The 17,209-nt window shown below is 55.4% G+C and overlaps 1 protein-coding gene across 6 annotated transcripts in view; it reads right to left on the reverse strand.

Moving 5' to 3' along the window:
- The window catches only part of STARD10 (StAR related lipid transfer domain containing 10), a 49,152-nt gene that overhangs the window by 13,383 nt on the left and 18,560 nt on the right, over window positions 1–17,209 (reverse strand). Inside the window, exons 2-3 of one of the 6 annotated variants that reach the window (XM_055423613.2) lie at window positions 16,587–16,672; window positions 9,164–9,474 (exon numbers count right to left, since the gene is read on the reverse strand). In XM_055423613.2, coding sequence (XP_055279588.2) covers window positions 9,164–9,474; window positions 16,587–16,672 — 397 coding nt within the window. Of the gene's footprint in view, window positions 1–9,163; window positions 9,477–9,868; window positions 10,000–10,032; window positions 10,143–16,586; window positions 16,676–17,209 lie in introns of those variants that run through there. The other 5 variants (XM_088843176.1, XM_055423614.2, XM_088843175.1 and 2 more) reach the window with 5 other exon arrangements.

A 17,209-nucleotide genomic window follows, 5' to 3' on the forward strand; every position in this document is an offset into this window, starting at 1 on the left:
CGGGAGGAAATGGAGCTGTCCCTTGGGTACCTCAGACTGTTCATTCATTCATCCATTCAGCAAACATTAACAGCGTGCCAGCTCTGTGCCAGGTGCTGTGCTGGGGCCTTGCAAATTCTCCTAATTCCATCCTCTCAACTACCCAGGAGGAGGGAAGATTAGGCCTATTTGTAAATGGTAGCTGAGAAAAGTGAAGAACCATTCAGGAACCCAGTGTGACCCAAAGTCGACTGCTAAAGTTGTTCTTTAAGATTGAGGCTCTGCTCTGTCAAGGACTCCAGGAATCCCGGGTGGGCCAGCACTTGGCCCGACTCCCTGAGGAGTCCCCACTAGGGACTGGGCTATCGGGGCAGCTCTGCCTGGAGTGAGGGAGCTGGAAGCACACAGCAGGTTTGGTGTGGGCCCCTCACAGGGTCTCCTCTCCCCAGCTTCTGGCTCAGAGTTCTCATCTGCAAAATGACTAGACAAGCCTCTTCTGAAGGGAAGAGCATCTGGCACCAGCCAAGCTCAACCCATCTTCTCTGCAAAAGTGTGGCCCTCCTGAGACTGGTGGGAGGTGGTACTGCATGTCTACCCGAAACACAGCTCCCAGAGGCTGCTCAGGCAGGCCAAGCTAGGCCCCTCTGCTGCTCTCTACCAGGGCTGAGTGACTCAGCCCTACTGTGCCTCCATCCCCCTGCCCTCCCCCTAGTCTCCAGCAGCCTTCCTGGACCCCCGCCCCCCAGGCCTCAGCATCTGAGGCACACCCTGCTCTGACCTCTGAGAAGCTGACCTCCTGGTCTGGTGCTCCCACCACTTTGTTCCGGCTCTGGGGGAGGTGGGGGGGCCTGACAGAGGAGGGAGACCTGAGAAAGAACAGAGTGGGTGGGCCTGCAAGAAAAGAAAGACAGTCGGGGAGATCAGTGAGACAAGACAGGGGCCAGGGCTGACACACAGACAAGTAGACAGAGACAAATTGGATAAACACTTCCCAGGACTTCAGGGGCTGCCAGTGGCCTCATGCTCCCAAAGCTCTCTAGTAAGCTCTGAACTGCATCTTCAACAGCTTCCTGCGCACCACCCCCTGCACCGTCCACAAAGCTCACCCGAACCATGTCCACTATTGCTGTATTACCCAACCCCAATGCCCACCCGCCTCTGCTCCCCTCCTGTGCCTGGAACCTGGGATTCCGCTTGGCCATGACCTTCCCAACAACCTCCCTTTGCCAGACTCAGGCAGGCCTCATCATCCTTGCTTGGACCAATGCAGCCGCACCTTCAACACTGGTTTCCTGACTTCCAGGTCAAGCTGTCACCTGCAGCCAGGAGCTTTCTAAAACCCAGTGACGGGAATTCCCTGGTGGTCCAGTGGGTTAGGACTCTATGCTTTCACTGCTAAGGCCCTAGGCTCGATCCCTGGTCAGGGAACTAAGATCCCACAAGCCACGTGGTGCAGCCAAATAAAATAAAAAATAAAACCCAGTGATGACGGCACTGCCCAGCCTGAAAGCCTCTGCTGCTTCTCCCTGATTCAAGATCAAATCCTAAAACGTCCTCCCCACTCTGGCTCAGCCTCTACTCCTTCCTCACCCTTAGTCCGCACCCACCAAGACCTTCTCAGCCTGCCACCTAGCTCCTGTGGGCCCCCCAAGTCTTACCCAGATACTACTGCCCCCCACCATGCTGCCACCCACGTCTCCCTTGGCCTGAGGAGTCATGGAAGGCTGTCACCATCTCCATCAGTCTCCCCACTAGGACTTCAGAGCAGGACTCAGGTATGATCCATCCCCAGGCCCCAAGCACCAGCACAGAGGCCGGTAGAGTGGGTGGGAGGCATGAGAAGAGGTTTGCTGAATGAATAAATAACTGAGACAGGAAAAAAAAAGGATGGGGGTGGAGAAAAGGGACAAATAGAGACATAAAGGCAGAGGTAGTAACCATCACAGACAAGGATAGAAAACACCCTAGGGGGAGACTCTGAGACCCAGAGACAGGCCCAGAGGCAAAGACAGGAGGCTGCAGGGAAGCAGGGAGGGGAAGACCTAGGCAGAGCCAGAGCTGAGCTGGGGGGGCGGAAGCTGCTGGAAGACAGCTGAGGAGACATAATTGGATCAGAGACAACTCTGCTGCAGTGAGGGGGTGTGACTCACACACACAGAGTAATGCCAGATACAGAAACACACACAGTCTCACACTCAGAGGCACAGACACACACAACCTCAGGTGCATATACAGACACACACAGACACACACACACATTCAATATGGATTTAATGACCCTTGTCAGGTGCCCTGCCCCTGAGGGGCTCACAGTCTACCCAACCAAGGACCAGATCATACACACAGGCACCCACAGTGCAGCTCCACACACACAAGGCCCAAATATAGAAGGCCAGACAACTCCCGTCACATCATCCTGTCTTCATAACACACAAACACCATCTGGTATCTTATGCTTGTCTCCCCCTCAGGATGTAAATTCATGACAACAGGGTCTGATCTGTTTGGTTTGCCACTAAATTCCTGGATATACTTGGTGTATAGTATGTTCACCCTACAGCATGTTGAATGAAGGAAGACTGGAGACACACAAGGGAACTCCATCCACTCTGGTTGTCAGGCCTCAGCCTTCAGACTTAACACTTCTCTGGTCCAGTACCAGGCCCAAGGCAATCTAGAAGAGTCCAAAACTAGGAAGGGGGCATCAAGGAGAGGCTGGAGGGGATTCTCAGAAAGCCAGGGTTAGATGACAGGAAACTCAAAGGATGAGATTAAATGGCCCAGGCGATGCAGAGGAGACCAAAGGAGGGATTTACCCCTACTTCCCGTGGAGGAGGTAAACTTGCAGGCATTGTTGAACTGCCCCAAGACAGAAGGATTCTAGACACAGGTCAGAAGTAACAAGTAGCTGCCTTTGGGGAGACAGGCTGAGAGATAGGGAGGCAGTTGTTATACTAAAGCCCCAGAGAACAGCTCCAGCTGCCCAGTGCCACCTGCCCAGCCTCTCTTTAATGACAAGTGAGAGGGGTCTGTATTTGGTGTGGGACCCACCACTAAGTTCTAGGCCTGATACTTTCCTCCACGGCCTGTGCTTCTGCAGCTCCAGGGGTCCTGGAGCATTGAGGCCAGACCAAACATGCTTGAGGAGACAAAGTGAAGCACATGGGGCACAGGCGCCTCAAGCCCAGCGCCTGGTCCTCTCACCTGTTGAGGGGGCGGGTGGGGGTGATGCTCACCTGCCCAGGTAAGGGGTAAAGGTAAGAGAGCAGGGCAGGAATAGAGTTTCTAACTCATTGGTGGTTGCTGGCCCCTCATTAACAGACTGGAGAGGTCCAAGATCCCTAAAGAGTGCCAGGCCTCCGGGGTCATGGTACCCACAGCCCCGGCTCCAGGTGACTCTACCAGGCACAGAGACGCAGGGGAAAAAGAAAACCCATCTGTCTCCAGGACTGCCTCCTTTCTCTCATCTCCTGAAACTTTAAAGACTCTCGGCTGGAAACTGAGCTGGGGCTCATTAAAGTTTAAAAGCCAGAGCCTGGGGAGCTGGTCATGGAGGCCCAGAGCCAGCCTGCAGGCCTGAGGGCTCTTCTGGGCCCAGCATGGACACTGACTGAAGACACCCACCCCACCAGCTCCTTGCCCCCAGGGGACTGCACATCTTATACTATCTCACATCTGAGCCTGCATAAGAGTTGCGCTGTAACCACTATGTTGTCCCTTATCCCTCCTAAATCTTTCTGGAGGCAATCCCGTGCTCCACTCCCCACAGGCCCTACTTTAGTGCAGGCCTTGGCATGTCTGTGCAGACAAATAGAGCAGCATCTTCCTCCTACCACCCACCTTGTCTAAAACCCTCCCCGGGTTTTAGCCTAGAACCTCCGGGACCCAAATTCAAGAGCCTTGATCTAGTTGTCTAATCACCTCCACCCCTCTGAGTTCCAAACCCCACAATATACCACCTGCAGTTCTCCTAACATTGCCCTGATTCCTTCCTCGGGGGCCTTTACATAGCTCTTCCTCTGTATGAAATGTTCCCAGTGCTGTCAAACCTGTACTCCTCATTCTCAACCCAATTCCAAACCAATCACCTGAGCATTCCTCCTCTGAGAAGCCTTCCCTGGTCTCCAGGAATGGCTCAGAGGCCCCCTCCAGGTCCCTGCAGCTCCTGTGACAAGTGTCTGTTCCAGCATCCTGATTTCCCTCTTTGTCTTCAACATGAATGAAGTGCCCAAAGACAGTCAGGTCAGCACAGCTGCTCTCATTCGACAGATGAGGAAGCTAAAGCTGGGGCAGGGGCAGCAATCTGCCCAAGGCCACATGGCCAGGACCCTGAACCCTGTTCTCTCCCCCTGTAGGAAGGACCTCCAGGAATACCTCCCTAAAGCCTCCAGCCAGCTCTGACCTTTCCTGTCTGATTTCTTCCACCTGAAGATCCAGACCCCGACTTTGGGGGACAGCTCTCTGGGAGCCCTGTTTCTTAAGGACAGGTCTGGACAACTTCCTCCAGCTGCCCTTACACCAAGTCAGAGCTAGAACCATCCAGGAATCCAGGCCAGGGGTTATCAGGGCTTCAGCCTGGACTCAGGAGCCCCATCTAGGGACATCTCAGACAGCACAGACCAGCAAGGCTTTAGCTCTCCATCCTTACCCTGTGTCCAGTACGCAGAAACCCTTACCATGGCCTAAGGCCAGGCTCTACAAACCACCTGCCTAGCATCTTTCTAGAGAAATAGGGAAACTAAGCCCCAGAGGGGGCAGAAGCCCAGCCTAAACCTTAGCTCACCGAATCCAAACCCCTAAAACCTGCCTCTGCCACCACAGATAAGAAGATTGACCCAGAAAGGTAAAGTGAATCACAACGTTACACAGTAAGGACTGGGCTCTTGCTTAGCTGGGACCCCTCCAGGGTGCCCCCTCACAATGACACAGCACAGGGAGACCTAAGGCAGGAGAGAGAGGTGGGTTCTGAGCGACAGGGTCCAGGAGATCGAAGGGCCCAGTGGTACTAATAAGCAGGCCCGAGACACTGAAGCCATCCTGGCCTTGGAGTCTCAAGGACCTGGGTTCTGATCCTGCCTCAGCCGCCTTCAAGCTGTTTGCCTGCACAAGTGAATTCCTTCCCTGAACCTCAGCTTCCACGTCTCTTCAATGGAGTTCGTAAGACACCTGTGAAGATTCAGTGGAAAGACATGAAGAAAACCCCTGACCCTGTGACTGCCTCCACCATCCCCATGACCCTTTTGAGTCCCATAGACCATTAAGAGTAAGAAGGTCCTTGGAGATCCCTGAGATGATCCCAAATTTCACAGGGGAGGAAAATCAGGTGCTGAGAGAGGACAGGCCTGAGCACTAGCCTAAGAACTTGGAACCCAAGAGGCTGTGCTATGGAAGCAGGTGGACAGTGAGACAGGTTAGAGAGGGGTCACCAGGCTTTCTCCAAAGGGGAAGAGGAGCAGTCGTAGGACAGGAAGTCAGAAGAGATAGGTCCCCATTGCTCAGCTTCCTGTGGCAAGAGGAACCTCAGGTTCTCAGCCACGCTCCCCAGGAGACCTCACACCCCTGTTCTAGCCAAGGCCCTCAAGGCCCCTACTCATTGGGACCCACTCCTGCCTCAAGTCGTTTGCCTGTGAATATCTGCCTCACGCAGTGGCAAGCAGCCATCTGGAATTGTCAGACTCTGTCCACCCTCTGGAGGTCTGGCCACCCTCTGCCTCTCAGGCGGCTAGGTACACAGCAGGATCAGAGAGCCTGAGCACGTGAGCATCAGGGCAGGACTGGGCCGGCCATGCCATGCCATCTCCGGTTTTCTATCCCCTGTGCTTCATCCCTCTCCATGGGACCCAGCACAGGTACTGAGTCTAGAGGCTCTTGAAGCCAGGAGAGCCCCATGGCACAGATGGAGAAATAACCCAGAGAGGGCAGGGATGTACCCACAGTCACACACAGAGCAAAAGAACTCCGTAACCAGGACTGGACCTCAGCCCCTTCTCCAGCTGGCCCTGCTTGAATAAATGACAGTCCCCTGGTTTCCCAATTCTCTCCTCTACAGCAGCTCTGAGGAAGCCTGGCCTGGGCACTGAGAGACTTGTCTTCAGGTGCCCAGCAGCCCTCTGCCTTGGGCCCAGAATCCATGTTCAGCATTGGCCTTTGGGACAAGGCCTGACCTCACAGGAGATGGAATCTGTCTCCTCTTGGGTGCTCAGAGCACTATGTAGGCCTGGGACCAGGCCAGACCAGAGGGAGGGAAAGGGCAGAGGTGGCCTCCAGCAGCTCTGTCCCTTTCTTCTGTCTCTAAATGCTGGGCCAGAGCCACAGTGACTTCCAGGAACCTCTGGACACAGGGGTAGGGGGAAGATGAGACTGGGGGAAGAGGGGTGAGGTAGAGGAAATCAATCAGGTAGGCAGCTAGGTGGCTCCTCCCCCACCCTAGATTCACATGCACAGGGCATGTCCAGCGGGCAGCTGGCTTTCCCAGCTCAAGGGGCAGACCAAGAACCGGCTGTGGGGAGCAGGGAGCTCAACAAATACCTGTGGTTGAGTCCCAGTCTCCTGGAGTGACCCTGGGAACTCTGGCTTCAGACCTGCTGTGTGACCTTGGCAAGCCACTCCCCTTTCTGGGCCTCAGCTTTTTCATTTATCAACAGGAATGGGATGATGAGAACACTGTGTCCTTCAAAGAGTTACCGATGGGGTCAAATGCCAAAATGTTGACAAAGATGTGAGCCCAAGTGGAGAGAGGCAGGGGCTCTGGAGCCAGGCTGACCTGGGTTCCACTCCTGCCTCAGCGGCTGTGTGACCTCAGGCAAGTGACCTCAACTCTCAGCCTCAGTTCCTTTGTAGCTTGGAGATAAGCCTCCTACTGCCCAGGACTGGTATGAAGGTCAATCAGGCAATGGAGATAAATGCTCGACTCAGAGCAGATTCCTGGAGTCTTGGGGATGGGGGAGCTCGGAGACCTCTGCCTGTCCCCCAGAGCTCCACGTGGCTGTGCTTGCTAAAGGGATCTGAGATCTCGAGATCACCTCCCTTCCCTGAGCCAAGGCCCAGCACCCTCCTTAGGCCCCAGCTCTGCTCACTTCCTGGCCCCAGCCCCCTTCACTGTGGGAAGCACAAAACAGAGAACTAGGCAGGGAGGCTAGAGATCTGGGTTCCAAGCCTGGCTTGGCTGGGGCTTGGCTGTGTGAGCCTGGGCTAGCCCCTGCTCCTCTCTGGACTTGCACTCCAGTAGGGAGTGAATTTGAAACAGGGATTGCAAAGGCACCTCCAACCTCTGCTCAGTCTGAGAGGGAAGGAAGGTCAGGTGTACACCCTAACTACAAGCCCACAATACCCCAGTTTTCCCAATCCCCTCTACTCTCAAGGAAGAACACCTGACAAATCTGATATGGACACAAGGGGTCTATTGTGGAGGTCTGGCTCCCAGACTCACCAATTCCAGTCCTGGACTGGGCTGGGTTTATTCATTAACCAAACCAGATGGAGGAGGCAGCTCCACTCTGTTGACACAGAGGGTGGGAGTCCCAGGCTCAGTTCAGACTTTCCCCTACCCTTCCTTCTGGAGAGCCAGTTTGATGGGGAGATTATGCTTCCCTACCCCATGGCACAGTCCAGCCTGAGTCCTTCCCAGGTTACAGGCAGGAAAACAACCTTTTTCTCACAACAACTTTGCTCACTTTATATTCAATTTGTTTCTTCGTTCTTTCCTTCCTTCCATCCTTCATTCAACCAACATCCCTGCTGGGCCTGTGTTGGAGGCTGAGGACACAAAGGATAGGACGTGTCCCCGTCCCTGGAGAGCACTAAGCTGGAACATACCAGTGGCCTTGCCCTTCCCTGCTCCTCAGGCTTAGACACAGGTCCAGCTCTGGGGAAGCCCCCGGCCCAGGGTCCTCAGGCCTGGGTAGAGAGTCCCAGAAAGGGAGAAAAGGAGACACACATGGGAACTGGGAAAGAAAAGGACAGTCAGATAGTGAGGGTGCAGAGAGGCACGAAGGGAGCAGGGAAGGCAGAACGGGTGAGCCAGGTGCCTACGTGGGGACAGATGGACAAAGCTCTAAATGACTAAGACAAAGTGAGACAGAAAGGCACAGGGTCAGACAGGGAAGGTCAGACATCTCTGGCCCTATTATGAGGCCCTGATGCCAGAGCTAAATCCGAATCCAAGGGCAGGTCCCAGGCAGGAGGGGCTGGAGTGGGGGGAGGGCAGGTGTGCTCTCCAAGTCCAGTGCCCTGCTCCCACCTCTGCCAGCTTCCAACACAGGAATACATTTCTCCATGTGTTTGAGAAGGAGAGCAGGAAGGCTGAGGCAAGTGAGAGGGGAGGGCACAGTCTACTGCCAGGAGCCCACTGAAGGGAGATCTGCCCTCTTGAAAAGTGGCACTCACAGCAATGCCAGATGTGCTGTGTTGGAGGCAGTCACTGATGCCTCTCATGAGAGTCTTCACTAGCCTATTCTCCATCTAGTCCCCCAGGGGAGGTGGGCTCATAGGGTCCCAAACCCCAAGCCGGTCCTCTTTTGACAAAGAGAAGAAAATCATGGGGTTGTGAGGAGTGGAGTGGATGGCTGTGAGAGAGGCCAAACATGCCTTCATCTTCCCTGCCTCTGCTGGCCTACACCCTGGTCCTTCCTTCCCCGGCCTGCCTGCCCAGCCTGGCCCTGTGTGAGGCAGGGACATCTAAGCCCCACTTTCAGGATCTGCCACCCAGGATCCTGAGTCCCTGCAGGAGAGACTCAGGGGACAGCCAGGAGGGAAGAGGGAAGAGCAGAGCATCAGGCAGGAAGAAGTGCAGAGAGTGGGGAATGAGACCCAGTTCAGGCTGAAAGAATCAGGAATTCGGGACTGAAGGGCTCAGTCTCCCACCTGAGATGACTCAAGTCAGGACCTGGTAAAGGCTTCAAGGGCAGAGGACTCCTTGAGGAAGACCACTCTCCTAAGTGGGCTTGGCAGCGGTCCACCTCCCTGAGCAGGCAGGGGCTGAGTGAATCACACCCCCTGTCTCCAGGCCTCAGGTGGCCCATCTGTGAGATGGGGGCTTGCCCAGCAAACTGTACCTCCTGGGTTCTCTCAGGAGACTCTGAGGTGCACAGCCAGGTGTCTGGACCCCTGCTGGAGGACCGGGAGACTCCCAATCAGATGGAGTCAGGGCGCAGTGCCGGCTGCACCTGCTGCGGTGCCACCCTACCTTGATCTTGTGCAGGGTACGATCCATCTCCACAGCCTGCACCCACACAGACACACCAGCCTTGCTGTAGGTCAGGTTCCAGCCCGCCTCGGCCTCACACTCTGACCGGAAGCTGCGGAAGTCCTGGTCGTCGGGCACCTGGACACTGTCGCGGCCCAGGACTGGCCGAGGCCCCGGGGGCTCTGGGGAGGCAGCTGACTGCTCCATGGGGAGGCCCAGGGCCCTGGTCCTGGTCCGGCTCTCCTGGGTCCTCCGCGGAGGCTCCGACAACGTCGACGCGGCTGCAGATGCTGACGCCACCTTCCAGGGACCTGCAAGACCGGTTTGGGAACCGGAGTCAGAACGCTGCGGGCGCGCGGGCGGCTGTCCGGGGTCCTGGCAGGTAGCGAGTTCGAGAGAGGCAGGGGCTGGCCCCCTGGCCAGCGCGTACCGCCGCCACTGGGCAGTACGCCCCTCTCTCTCTCCGCAAAAGCGTGACCTCAGACCGCCGTGGGTAGGAGCCGGAGTGGGGGCTGCGTATCGGGGTGCGGGGGAAGCCCGTCGGGACCCAGGGGAGGCCGGGACCCGAGGTGACGGACGGTCCGGTGGGGTCCGCGCAGCGCTGGCCGGACTGGCTCAACTAACTCCGCAGCGGCGCCGGCGCGGGAAGCGCGCGGGGCCGGTGGTGGGGGCGGGGCGGGGCGCCCGCGGGGCCGGCGGGCTCACCTGTGCCCGCTACTCGCCGGGGCCAGCCGGGGCCGGGGGTGCGAGCGCCGCCGCCGCTGCCCGAGCGACCGGGGCCGCGCGGGGGTTCCCGGGGGAGGAGCAGTGGGTCCCGCCGCCCGGCCCCGCCCCGCGCCCCCCTGCCCCGCGCGCCCCCGCCCCCCGACCTTCCTCCCTCCCCCGGGGCTAGGCTGGGGGCTCCGGGGGCTCCGCTCGCCTGGGCTTGGTATTTTCCAGGCTGCAGAGGTACAGCTGACGGGGCTTGGAGCCCCGCCCCACCCCGCCCAGCCGGGTCCTAGCGCCCGCCCCCGTTGCCCCCGAAGAGGACCTGGCCGCACCAGTCCTCAGGCAGGGGTTGAGGAGGGTCCAAGACCGATAGGGCTCTGAGAGGAAGAGCGAGGAGGTGCTAGAAGGGGGATTCTGGAAGTTAATTGCGTACCCTTTATCTCCAACACCCTCCCACACTCACAGGTACACACCTCTGCAACAGCCTACTTAAGACACACAGGCAGCTGTCCCTAGAACCACCCAGAGATATCCCCACACCACACCCCTGAGACCCAAATGGGCACACTCCCACCACAATCAAGAGCCCAGAGCTTGCCTCCCCTACCAACCACTGGCCTCAAGGTTCACAAGGTGGCTAGACTCGGACAAAATCTCCACTCCCATCGCACTCCCAGCTGGGAGCTTTAATCCTCCTCCAGTCCCGGACTCTGGTCCTTGTCCACCTCCAGTCCTCCTGAGCACCCCTGTACGTATTCATACACCCCCCATGGATTAGACTAGGCTTTCCTGAGCATCTGGCTCCAGAGCTCTGGGGCTCCCTGGCCCTCCCCAGCAGAGCTGGCCAGAGCTCCACAGCCACAGGGGAGATATGTCCACCAGCACTCCAGCCACCCCTTCCAGCCAGAGAGACTGCTACCTGCCCCCTGGGTCCTAGTGCTAGCTCTGTCTCCAGCTGCTCTGTGTTAACTGAGGCCAATAGCTCAATTTCTCTGAGGCCAGGCCAATATGAGTGTGGCAACAGGCCCAAGGCTGAGCATTCACTACCCTAGGGAGGGCTCATGGTGAGCTCCCCCGGATGGGCAGCTAACAGGGTACAAGTGCCCCATCACTTGCCCAGTGTCATCAGTGAGTACATGGTCATCCTGCCAAGATCCCAGATCTCAGCCTCCTCCCACCCCAGGGTTCCTTCCTTGGCTCTGGCTGCCCCATCTCTCTGGGCCTGAGTTTCCCATCTGTAGAATGTGAGCATCCGAATGTATAACCTCCTAGCCTCACCATCCTCGAGCTCTAGGATGGAACAGCTTTTCTTAAAGGTGCTAGAGAAAGATGAGTTGTCATGGTGGATTCACAAATAGAGGTGTTTCTTCCTCAAGTGCTTAGGGCTCTGAGACGTTTGTGAATCAGGCCCAATTTTAAAAGTCGAGGGGGTAAGGAGGGAACTGTGATAGCAAGTCACCCCAAGGAGCATTCTGCAAAGTAAATCTTGTAAAATGAGTTGCAGGTCCCCACGTGACCTTGGATCTCCAGTGTGAGCAGCACAGTCAGATAATCAGATGTGGCCCTTCTAACCCACATTCTTGAAGTGTGTGGTACTGGGTGGCCTGGGGGTGGGGTGGGTGGGGGTGGGCTATGGGTTCAAGAGGCCAGGGCTCTGGCTGTCTGCTATACACATCTTCTGCCTTCACCCCAGCCGTAGGCAGCTCACTGCCCTTCCCCTGGCTTCAGTAGTTTTATCTGACAGCCTCATACCCAGGCTGATGAGAGACTCAAAAAAGGGGCATACAGAGCCTGCTTTGTGAACTGTAGCCTCCAGGATCTGCCATGAGGAAAAGGGGGAGGAGCACTGGCCTGGTGGCTTCTGCCTTTTTAGGGCCCCAGTGACACACGTCAGCTGACAGCAGGCACTAGGACAGTACACCTCTCATCCCCATCGCCTAGTACTGGAAGGAAGAGATAAGGCTGAAGTGACAGCAGGAGATAGCAGTGAGAACAGGCTCACAGGACTTCTCCACCCCCAAGAGCACTGCCAGTCTGAGACACACAAATTCAGGGAGGTAGTGATGGCAGAAATCAAACCAGCACTCAAATCTAAATATAGATTAACCAAGAATGAATCTTTTGGGTCTTGGGTCAGAAAAGGTGGGTGACCTGGTACCCCTGGGCTCAGGTGGCCATGCCCTGGGCTCAACCCTGCCTGGAGGTTTAGGCCAGGAACAATTTGCCATTACAGGCTCTCCCAGTCCCCCAGGAATTTAGGTATCTCTGGCTCAAAGGTTCATAACAACTGCCCAAAAATGCCTGGATCAAAGCAGACTCATATCCCGTCTCAAACACCCCTGAGCAGCAGAGAGAAGGCTAAGAGGGCTGGGATGCGGGACCTGGGGGAGGAGCCTGGAGAGGAGTCCTAGGACTTGGTGATCCCTGCTTCCCACAGCCTGGAAGTGCAAAGTGGACCTGGGTTCAAATCCTGATGATACCATTTCCTAAACGTGTGACCAAGAGCAGGTGACACGTCCTGTCTGAGTTTCAATTTCTTCATCTAGAATAATAATACCTACTCTCTGAGAATTACTGCAAGGAAAAGAGTTGTATACATGTCGGTTTCACGCCCAAATAACTAAAAATATAAATTGGAAGGGGAAAGGTAGGGAGGAATAAATATACTGTTCAAAAATAGCATATTTCCTACAAAAAGTGTTAAGGAAATACCTTGATAGGATGTTTGTTAAGGTTCTCATGAAAGAGTAAACAGTGGAAAAGGTTGGCGAAGCACGACCCTGTCTGCCCCCTGCAGCTCCTGTCCCAGTCACAGGGCTCCTCAACAGAAAGTGGACTGGGTGGAGGTGCCCTTCCGGGCCCCAGCTCCAGGATGGGGACAACACCAAGCAGGCTTCGGAGTTGGGGTGGAAGGCAGGAGCGGGTATGAAAAAGAGAAGGTACTTAGCAAGCTGAGAGGCATCATAAGAATGTGAGGAATCATGACCCAGGGCGCTAAGCAAGTGCGGGTTTTACACATGCCTCTCACAGAGGGAGAAGCTGAGGTGTGGGAGGCATAGGGACGCCCCTGAATCAAAATAAGACAGAAGCCATCTGGGGACCACAAGTACCTAGTAGGACTCCCAGAATGGGGTGGGGGGTTGTTTGGAGATATTCACACCAGTTCTTGCTCACTGACCCCTGCCAGCTGTTGGAACAGAGTCAGGACACCTGCCTGGAGCCATCCATGACCTGGTCCATAACACTCCTCTCTCAACTCTCCTCACTGAGTTCCCATCAGGACTAAAGACCTACAGACTATATCATCTGGCCACAGTCCCTAACTGTACAGATGGAGAAACAAAGGCCCAAGCAGCAGGGTCAGAGCACAGATAAGATCTTAGGTCTCCCAGCTCCTAACCCAAGGCTCTGTCCCTGCTCCCATTATATGCCACCCCTTTCACTACCCTAGGGGTGACCTTGGGGCAGTCACTAGCCTCTTTGCTTCAAGATTCCTCCCCTGCCCAAGTGTCCTAGACAATGAGGGGCTACCAGGTCCTGACGTGCTCCCGGTGCTCCCTCCTACTCACCATCTAGTCAGACAGACGGATGGCTGCCGCGATCTCCCCTCTGGGAGAGGAGGAGAAGGCCCCCCTGACCCCTTCTTCCCCCAGCTCCTCTACTCTGGGGTAACCGGCCTTGCCAGTTTGGGTGAGAGAATTCCCAGGTTGCCTAGGAGAACGAGGCAGTATCCTGGGGGCACCGTTCTAGAAGACTGAGCAATGACCTGTGTGATGTCACCAGGAAGCAGCAGAGAGGTAATTCCAGAGGCCCCCCTGGAAGGGCCGAGGACAGAGCACTCTGAGGCCCCCAGGGCTGGCATGGCCTTGCGGGATGTGTCCTTTACAGTGTGATGGCAGGTGGCAAGAGGTTCAGCACCCTAGTCCCACCTGGAGCCGGATCTGAGTGTTTGCCCAAGGTGGGTCTCCTACCCCTGCTGGGCCTCACTGAGCAAACAGCTCAAACACTGCCCTGAGTGAGCTGCTAGGGCCTGAGGGAATCACAGAGAGGCACACAGTCCCCTCTCCTGCTGGTGACGCTGGCACAGCCAAGTGCTGTAATAGGGACAGAATAGAGGGACAAAAATAAGTGATTAAATAGTTAATCCCACTAGGGGATTATAAGTAGAAAAATATGGGAAACTCCTGTAAATTAATGATTACTCGAAAAAGCAGGTTTGCTTAACCACAAAACTAAGCAGGCTTGCTTAGCAACAAAACCATGCAACAGAGGCACAGGACATGCCCCCAAACAATAAAACAATGATGGCATGAGACCCACATCCAGACCAGTGAGCTCAATAAATTAATGACCCCCAAAACAGGCTCTGTGCACACACAAAAAACCCCAGCATTTATGGGAAGGTGACTTTTCAAAATGAAAGACTCTCACTGTACTGAGACCTGAAAATATTTTTCGAAAGTGCTATGATAGTCCTGGCCTAACCATATAGGGAGGGACAAGTAAACTTCCCTGCCCTGTCTGGGGGAGGAACTGTTGATGGAAACATCACATCTACTCAAGAGAGACAAAGAAGGTCTTCTCCCCCTCCCCACTTTTCCTTTGATTATAAAACTGTAGCCCACTAAGTTCTGGGGGCACTTCCCATCCATCTGTTTGTAAGTCTCACAAGGGTTTTATTCTCATAAATCATTTCTTATCTACTACTTTGCTGTCGCTGAATTCTTCTCCACGCTGACATAAAGGACTGTGGTATCGAAGCTTTTCGGAGCCCCGCTGAAATGATACCAATTGGTTTCACGATCACACCCATCTCCTGTCGCAGTCCACACAGCCACAGACCATCTCAGTCTCACGTGTGGTAGTCCAACAGGGGTACACTGGCTTGAGTGCGCCAGGTCACCCAAGTAGGGTTGCCAGATAAAACACAGGACACATCTTGAAATTTGATTTTCAGATAAGGAAAATCATTGTTAGCATGTTTCAAATATTTGCTAAATCTGGCAACCTTACACCTGGGGCCCTGTCATACCCACATCACACAGCCTCAAAGAGCTACACACCAGTCCCCTCACAGACCTCAGTCTCTTGCCTGCCCTGGGAATGCGGTCAACACCTGGGTTACAGCTGTTGCGCGCGCACGTGTGTATGAGCACGCGCATGTGCACACACACACACACAAATGGCCTGGCACATCCTCTCTGTGAAGAGGTCCTGGGGCAGAGTAAGAGTCCAGCACACTCATTTTGTCTAACCTTCACAATAACCTTAGGTGGAAGGTCATGCTGGGACTCTTAGCCCCATTTGAAAATGAGGAAAATAAGGCCCAGCAGGAAACAGAGCCTATCCGTGGTATCCCCATGTGTGATCTCTGGCAGGGGGAAGAAGGGGTGTAAGGGAAGTCTCGTTACACCTGGGCCAGGCTGTGTCCCTCAAGCGACCTCTCAAAGGAGCCTCTTCATGCCAGGAACAATAGCCTAGGGGTTTGGGGGTGGGCCCTCTGACCCTTCCCCCATTCAAGGGTGATACTAATAGCTCCCCCAGAGGCCCCTCTAGTTCCAGCAGGTGGAAAATGTTCTGTCAGGGCACTGCAGGCTCAGCTTTGAGATGAAAAAATATGAAGAAACCAAAAGAAAGAAGGTGTGGGGGGGCTTCCAGAAAAGAAAGCGTCGTCCCAGGGCTGGAGCTCTTGCCCTGGTAAAAGGGCCAGACAACTTAGTCCTCCCCAAAGACACACAAAGACACCTCCACCCCCACTGCTATCCAGCCTGAGCACAGAGCTGAAGGGAGGGCCTGGGGTCAGGCAGACGGATCAAGAGCCTCTGACAGAAAACTCCAGGGCTTTCAGAAGGTTGCATCCACCCAGCAATCGAACTGGGTTCCTGCAGGCAGCAGTGCCTAACAGACATTAGCAGGAGAAGGACCGAGCCTGCACAGGGGGTGCTGGCCATCCGGGTCTGGGGCCCTCCCAAAGAGGGAGTCTCCATGGTTCTACTCTGGGCCCCACCGACTGTGGGCAAGGCCTGGCACCTCTCTGGTCTGTTTTCCTGCTGAGGTGCTTAAGATGTCTCTCTCCTGGCCTGGGGCAGCTGGGTGGGCTCTGTAAACTGTGGAGTCCTGCATGGTGGGGGGTGCATGCAGTAGAGCTCTGTTAGTCTCTTCTTTGCTCCAAGCCTAGGAGCACCCTGGGCATCAAGACCCTGCAAAGCCCAGAGAGAAGCTCCCAGTCCCTGGAGGACTGGAAGGGAAGGACAGGAGAGGAGGCAGCACAGATGGGGTAAAACCCTGCTCAGCAGTCTAGCATAATGGCTGAGAGCCTGGGCTAGGGAGCGAGGCGGTCTGGGTTAGAACCTCTTACTGTGTGATCTAGAATAAGTTACTTAACCTCTCTGTCTTGGTACTCCTGTTTCTATGAACAAGTAGGCTGCTGCTGCTGCTGCTGCTGCGAAGTCACTTCAGTCGTGTCCGACTCTGTGTGACCCCATAGACGGAAGCCCACCAGGCTCCCCTGTCCCTGGGATTCTCCAGGCAAGAACACTGGAGTGGGTTGCCATTTCCTTCTCCAATGAACAAGTAGGCTAGTAGGACTTAAATCATCACCTCCGGGATGAAGTGAGTTCATGCACGTGGAGAGCTTAGCACGGTGCCTGGCAAGCAATAAGTGCTCAATAAACGCCACAGCTACGATCAATTCTTGTCTCCTAAGCTCCCTTACCCGAGGTCTGGCAGCTGTCCCCAAGGCATGGCCTCTTTTCTAAGTCTCTGCTCCTTGACCTGGAGGTAGTGCCTCTCTCTTCTGACCTGGAGAAAAAGAAACAATCTAGGTTCACCTGGAACCTGGAGGGCTGAGAACAAAGCAGAAGTGACCATTATAACATCTTGTCCCCCTCCCTCACTCCAATTCCTAACAGAGCTACAAAGGCCTGGATGGGTCCCCTTTGGGAGGCCTTCACTCAATGACATGAGCTCCTCACATCCACACAGCCCCTTTCTCAGTGTCTGACAACAGGGCACCGGGACAGCAGCAGGCCCCAGGGAGCCTGGCTGTGCCCAGCCAGCGGGCAGGACAGTACTGAGATGTCTACACCCCAGTGGCTGGTTTCTAGGACCCTTTGAAAGGCTCATGTGGGGAAGGCTTGTAGGAGCTCTGTTAGTGAGTGGGGATGAAGACTGTGCCCTGGGTCAGGGTTCATTTTGAGGTCCAAAATTTGTACCTGGGGCAGGCCCAGAAGAAGCCCAGCTTTCCTGGGGGCATTACTGTGTCGGGGACTCCTGCCAACCACTGCCCTCTGCCCTGAGGCACCGGTACCCCCGGTTAGTGGGCATCTCCACGGTGCT

This window comes from Moschus berezovskii, chromosome 14, assembly GCF_049115385.1.
Source record: "Moschus berezovskii isolate FMDL1 chromosome 14, NW_MosBer_1.0, whole genome shotgun sequence".
NCBI lineage: Eukaryota > Metazoa > Chordata > Mammalia > Artiodactyla > Moschidae > Moschus > Moschus berezovskii.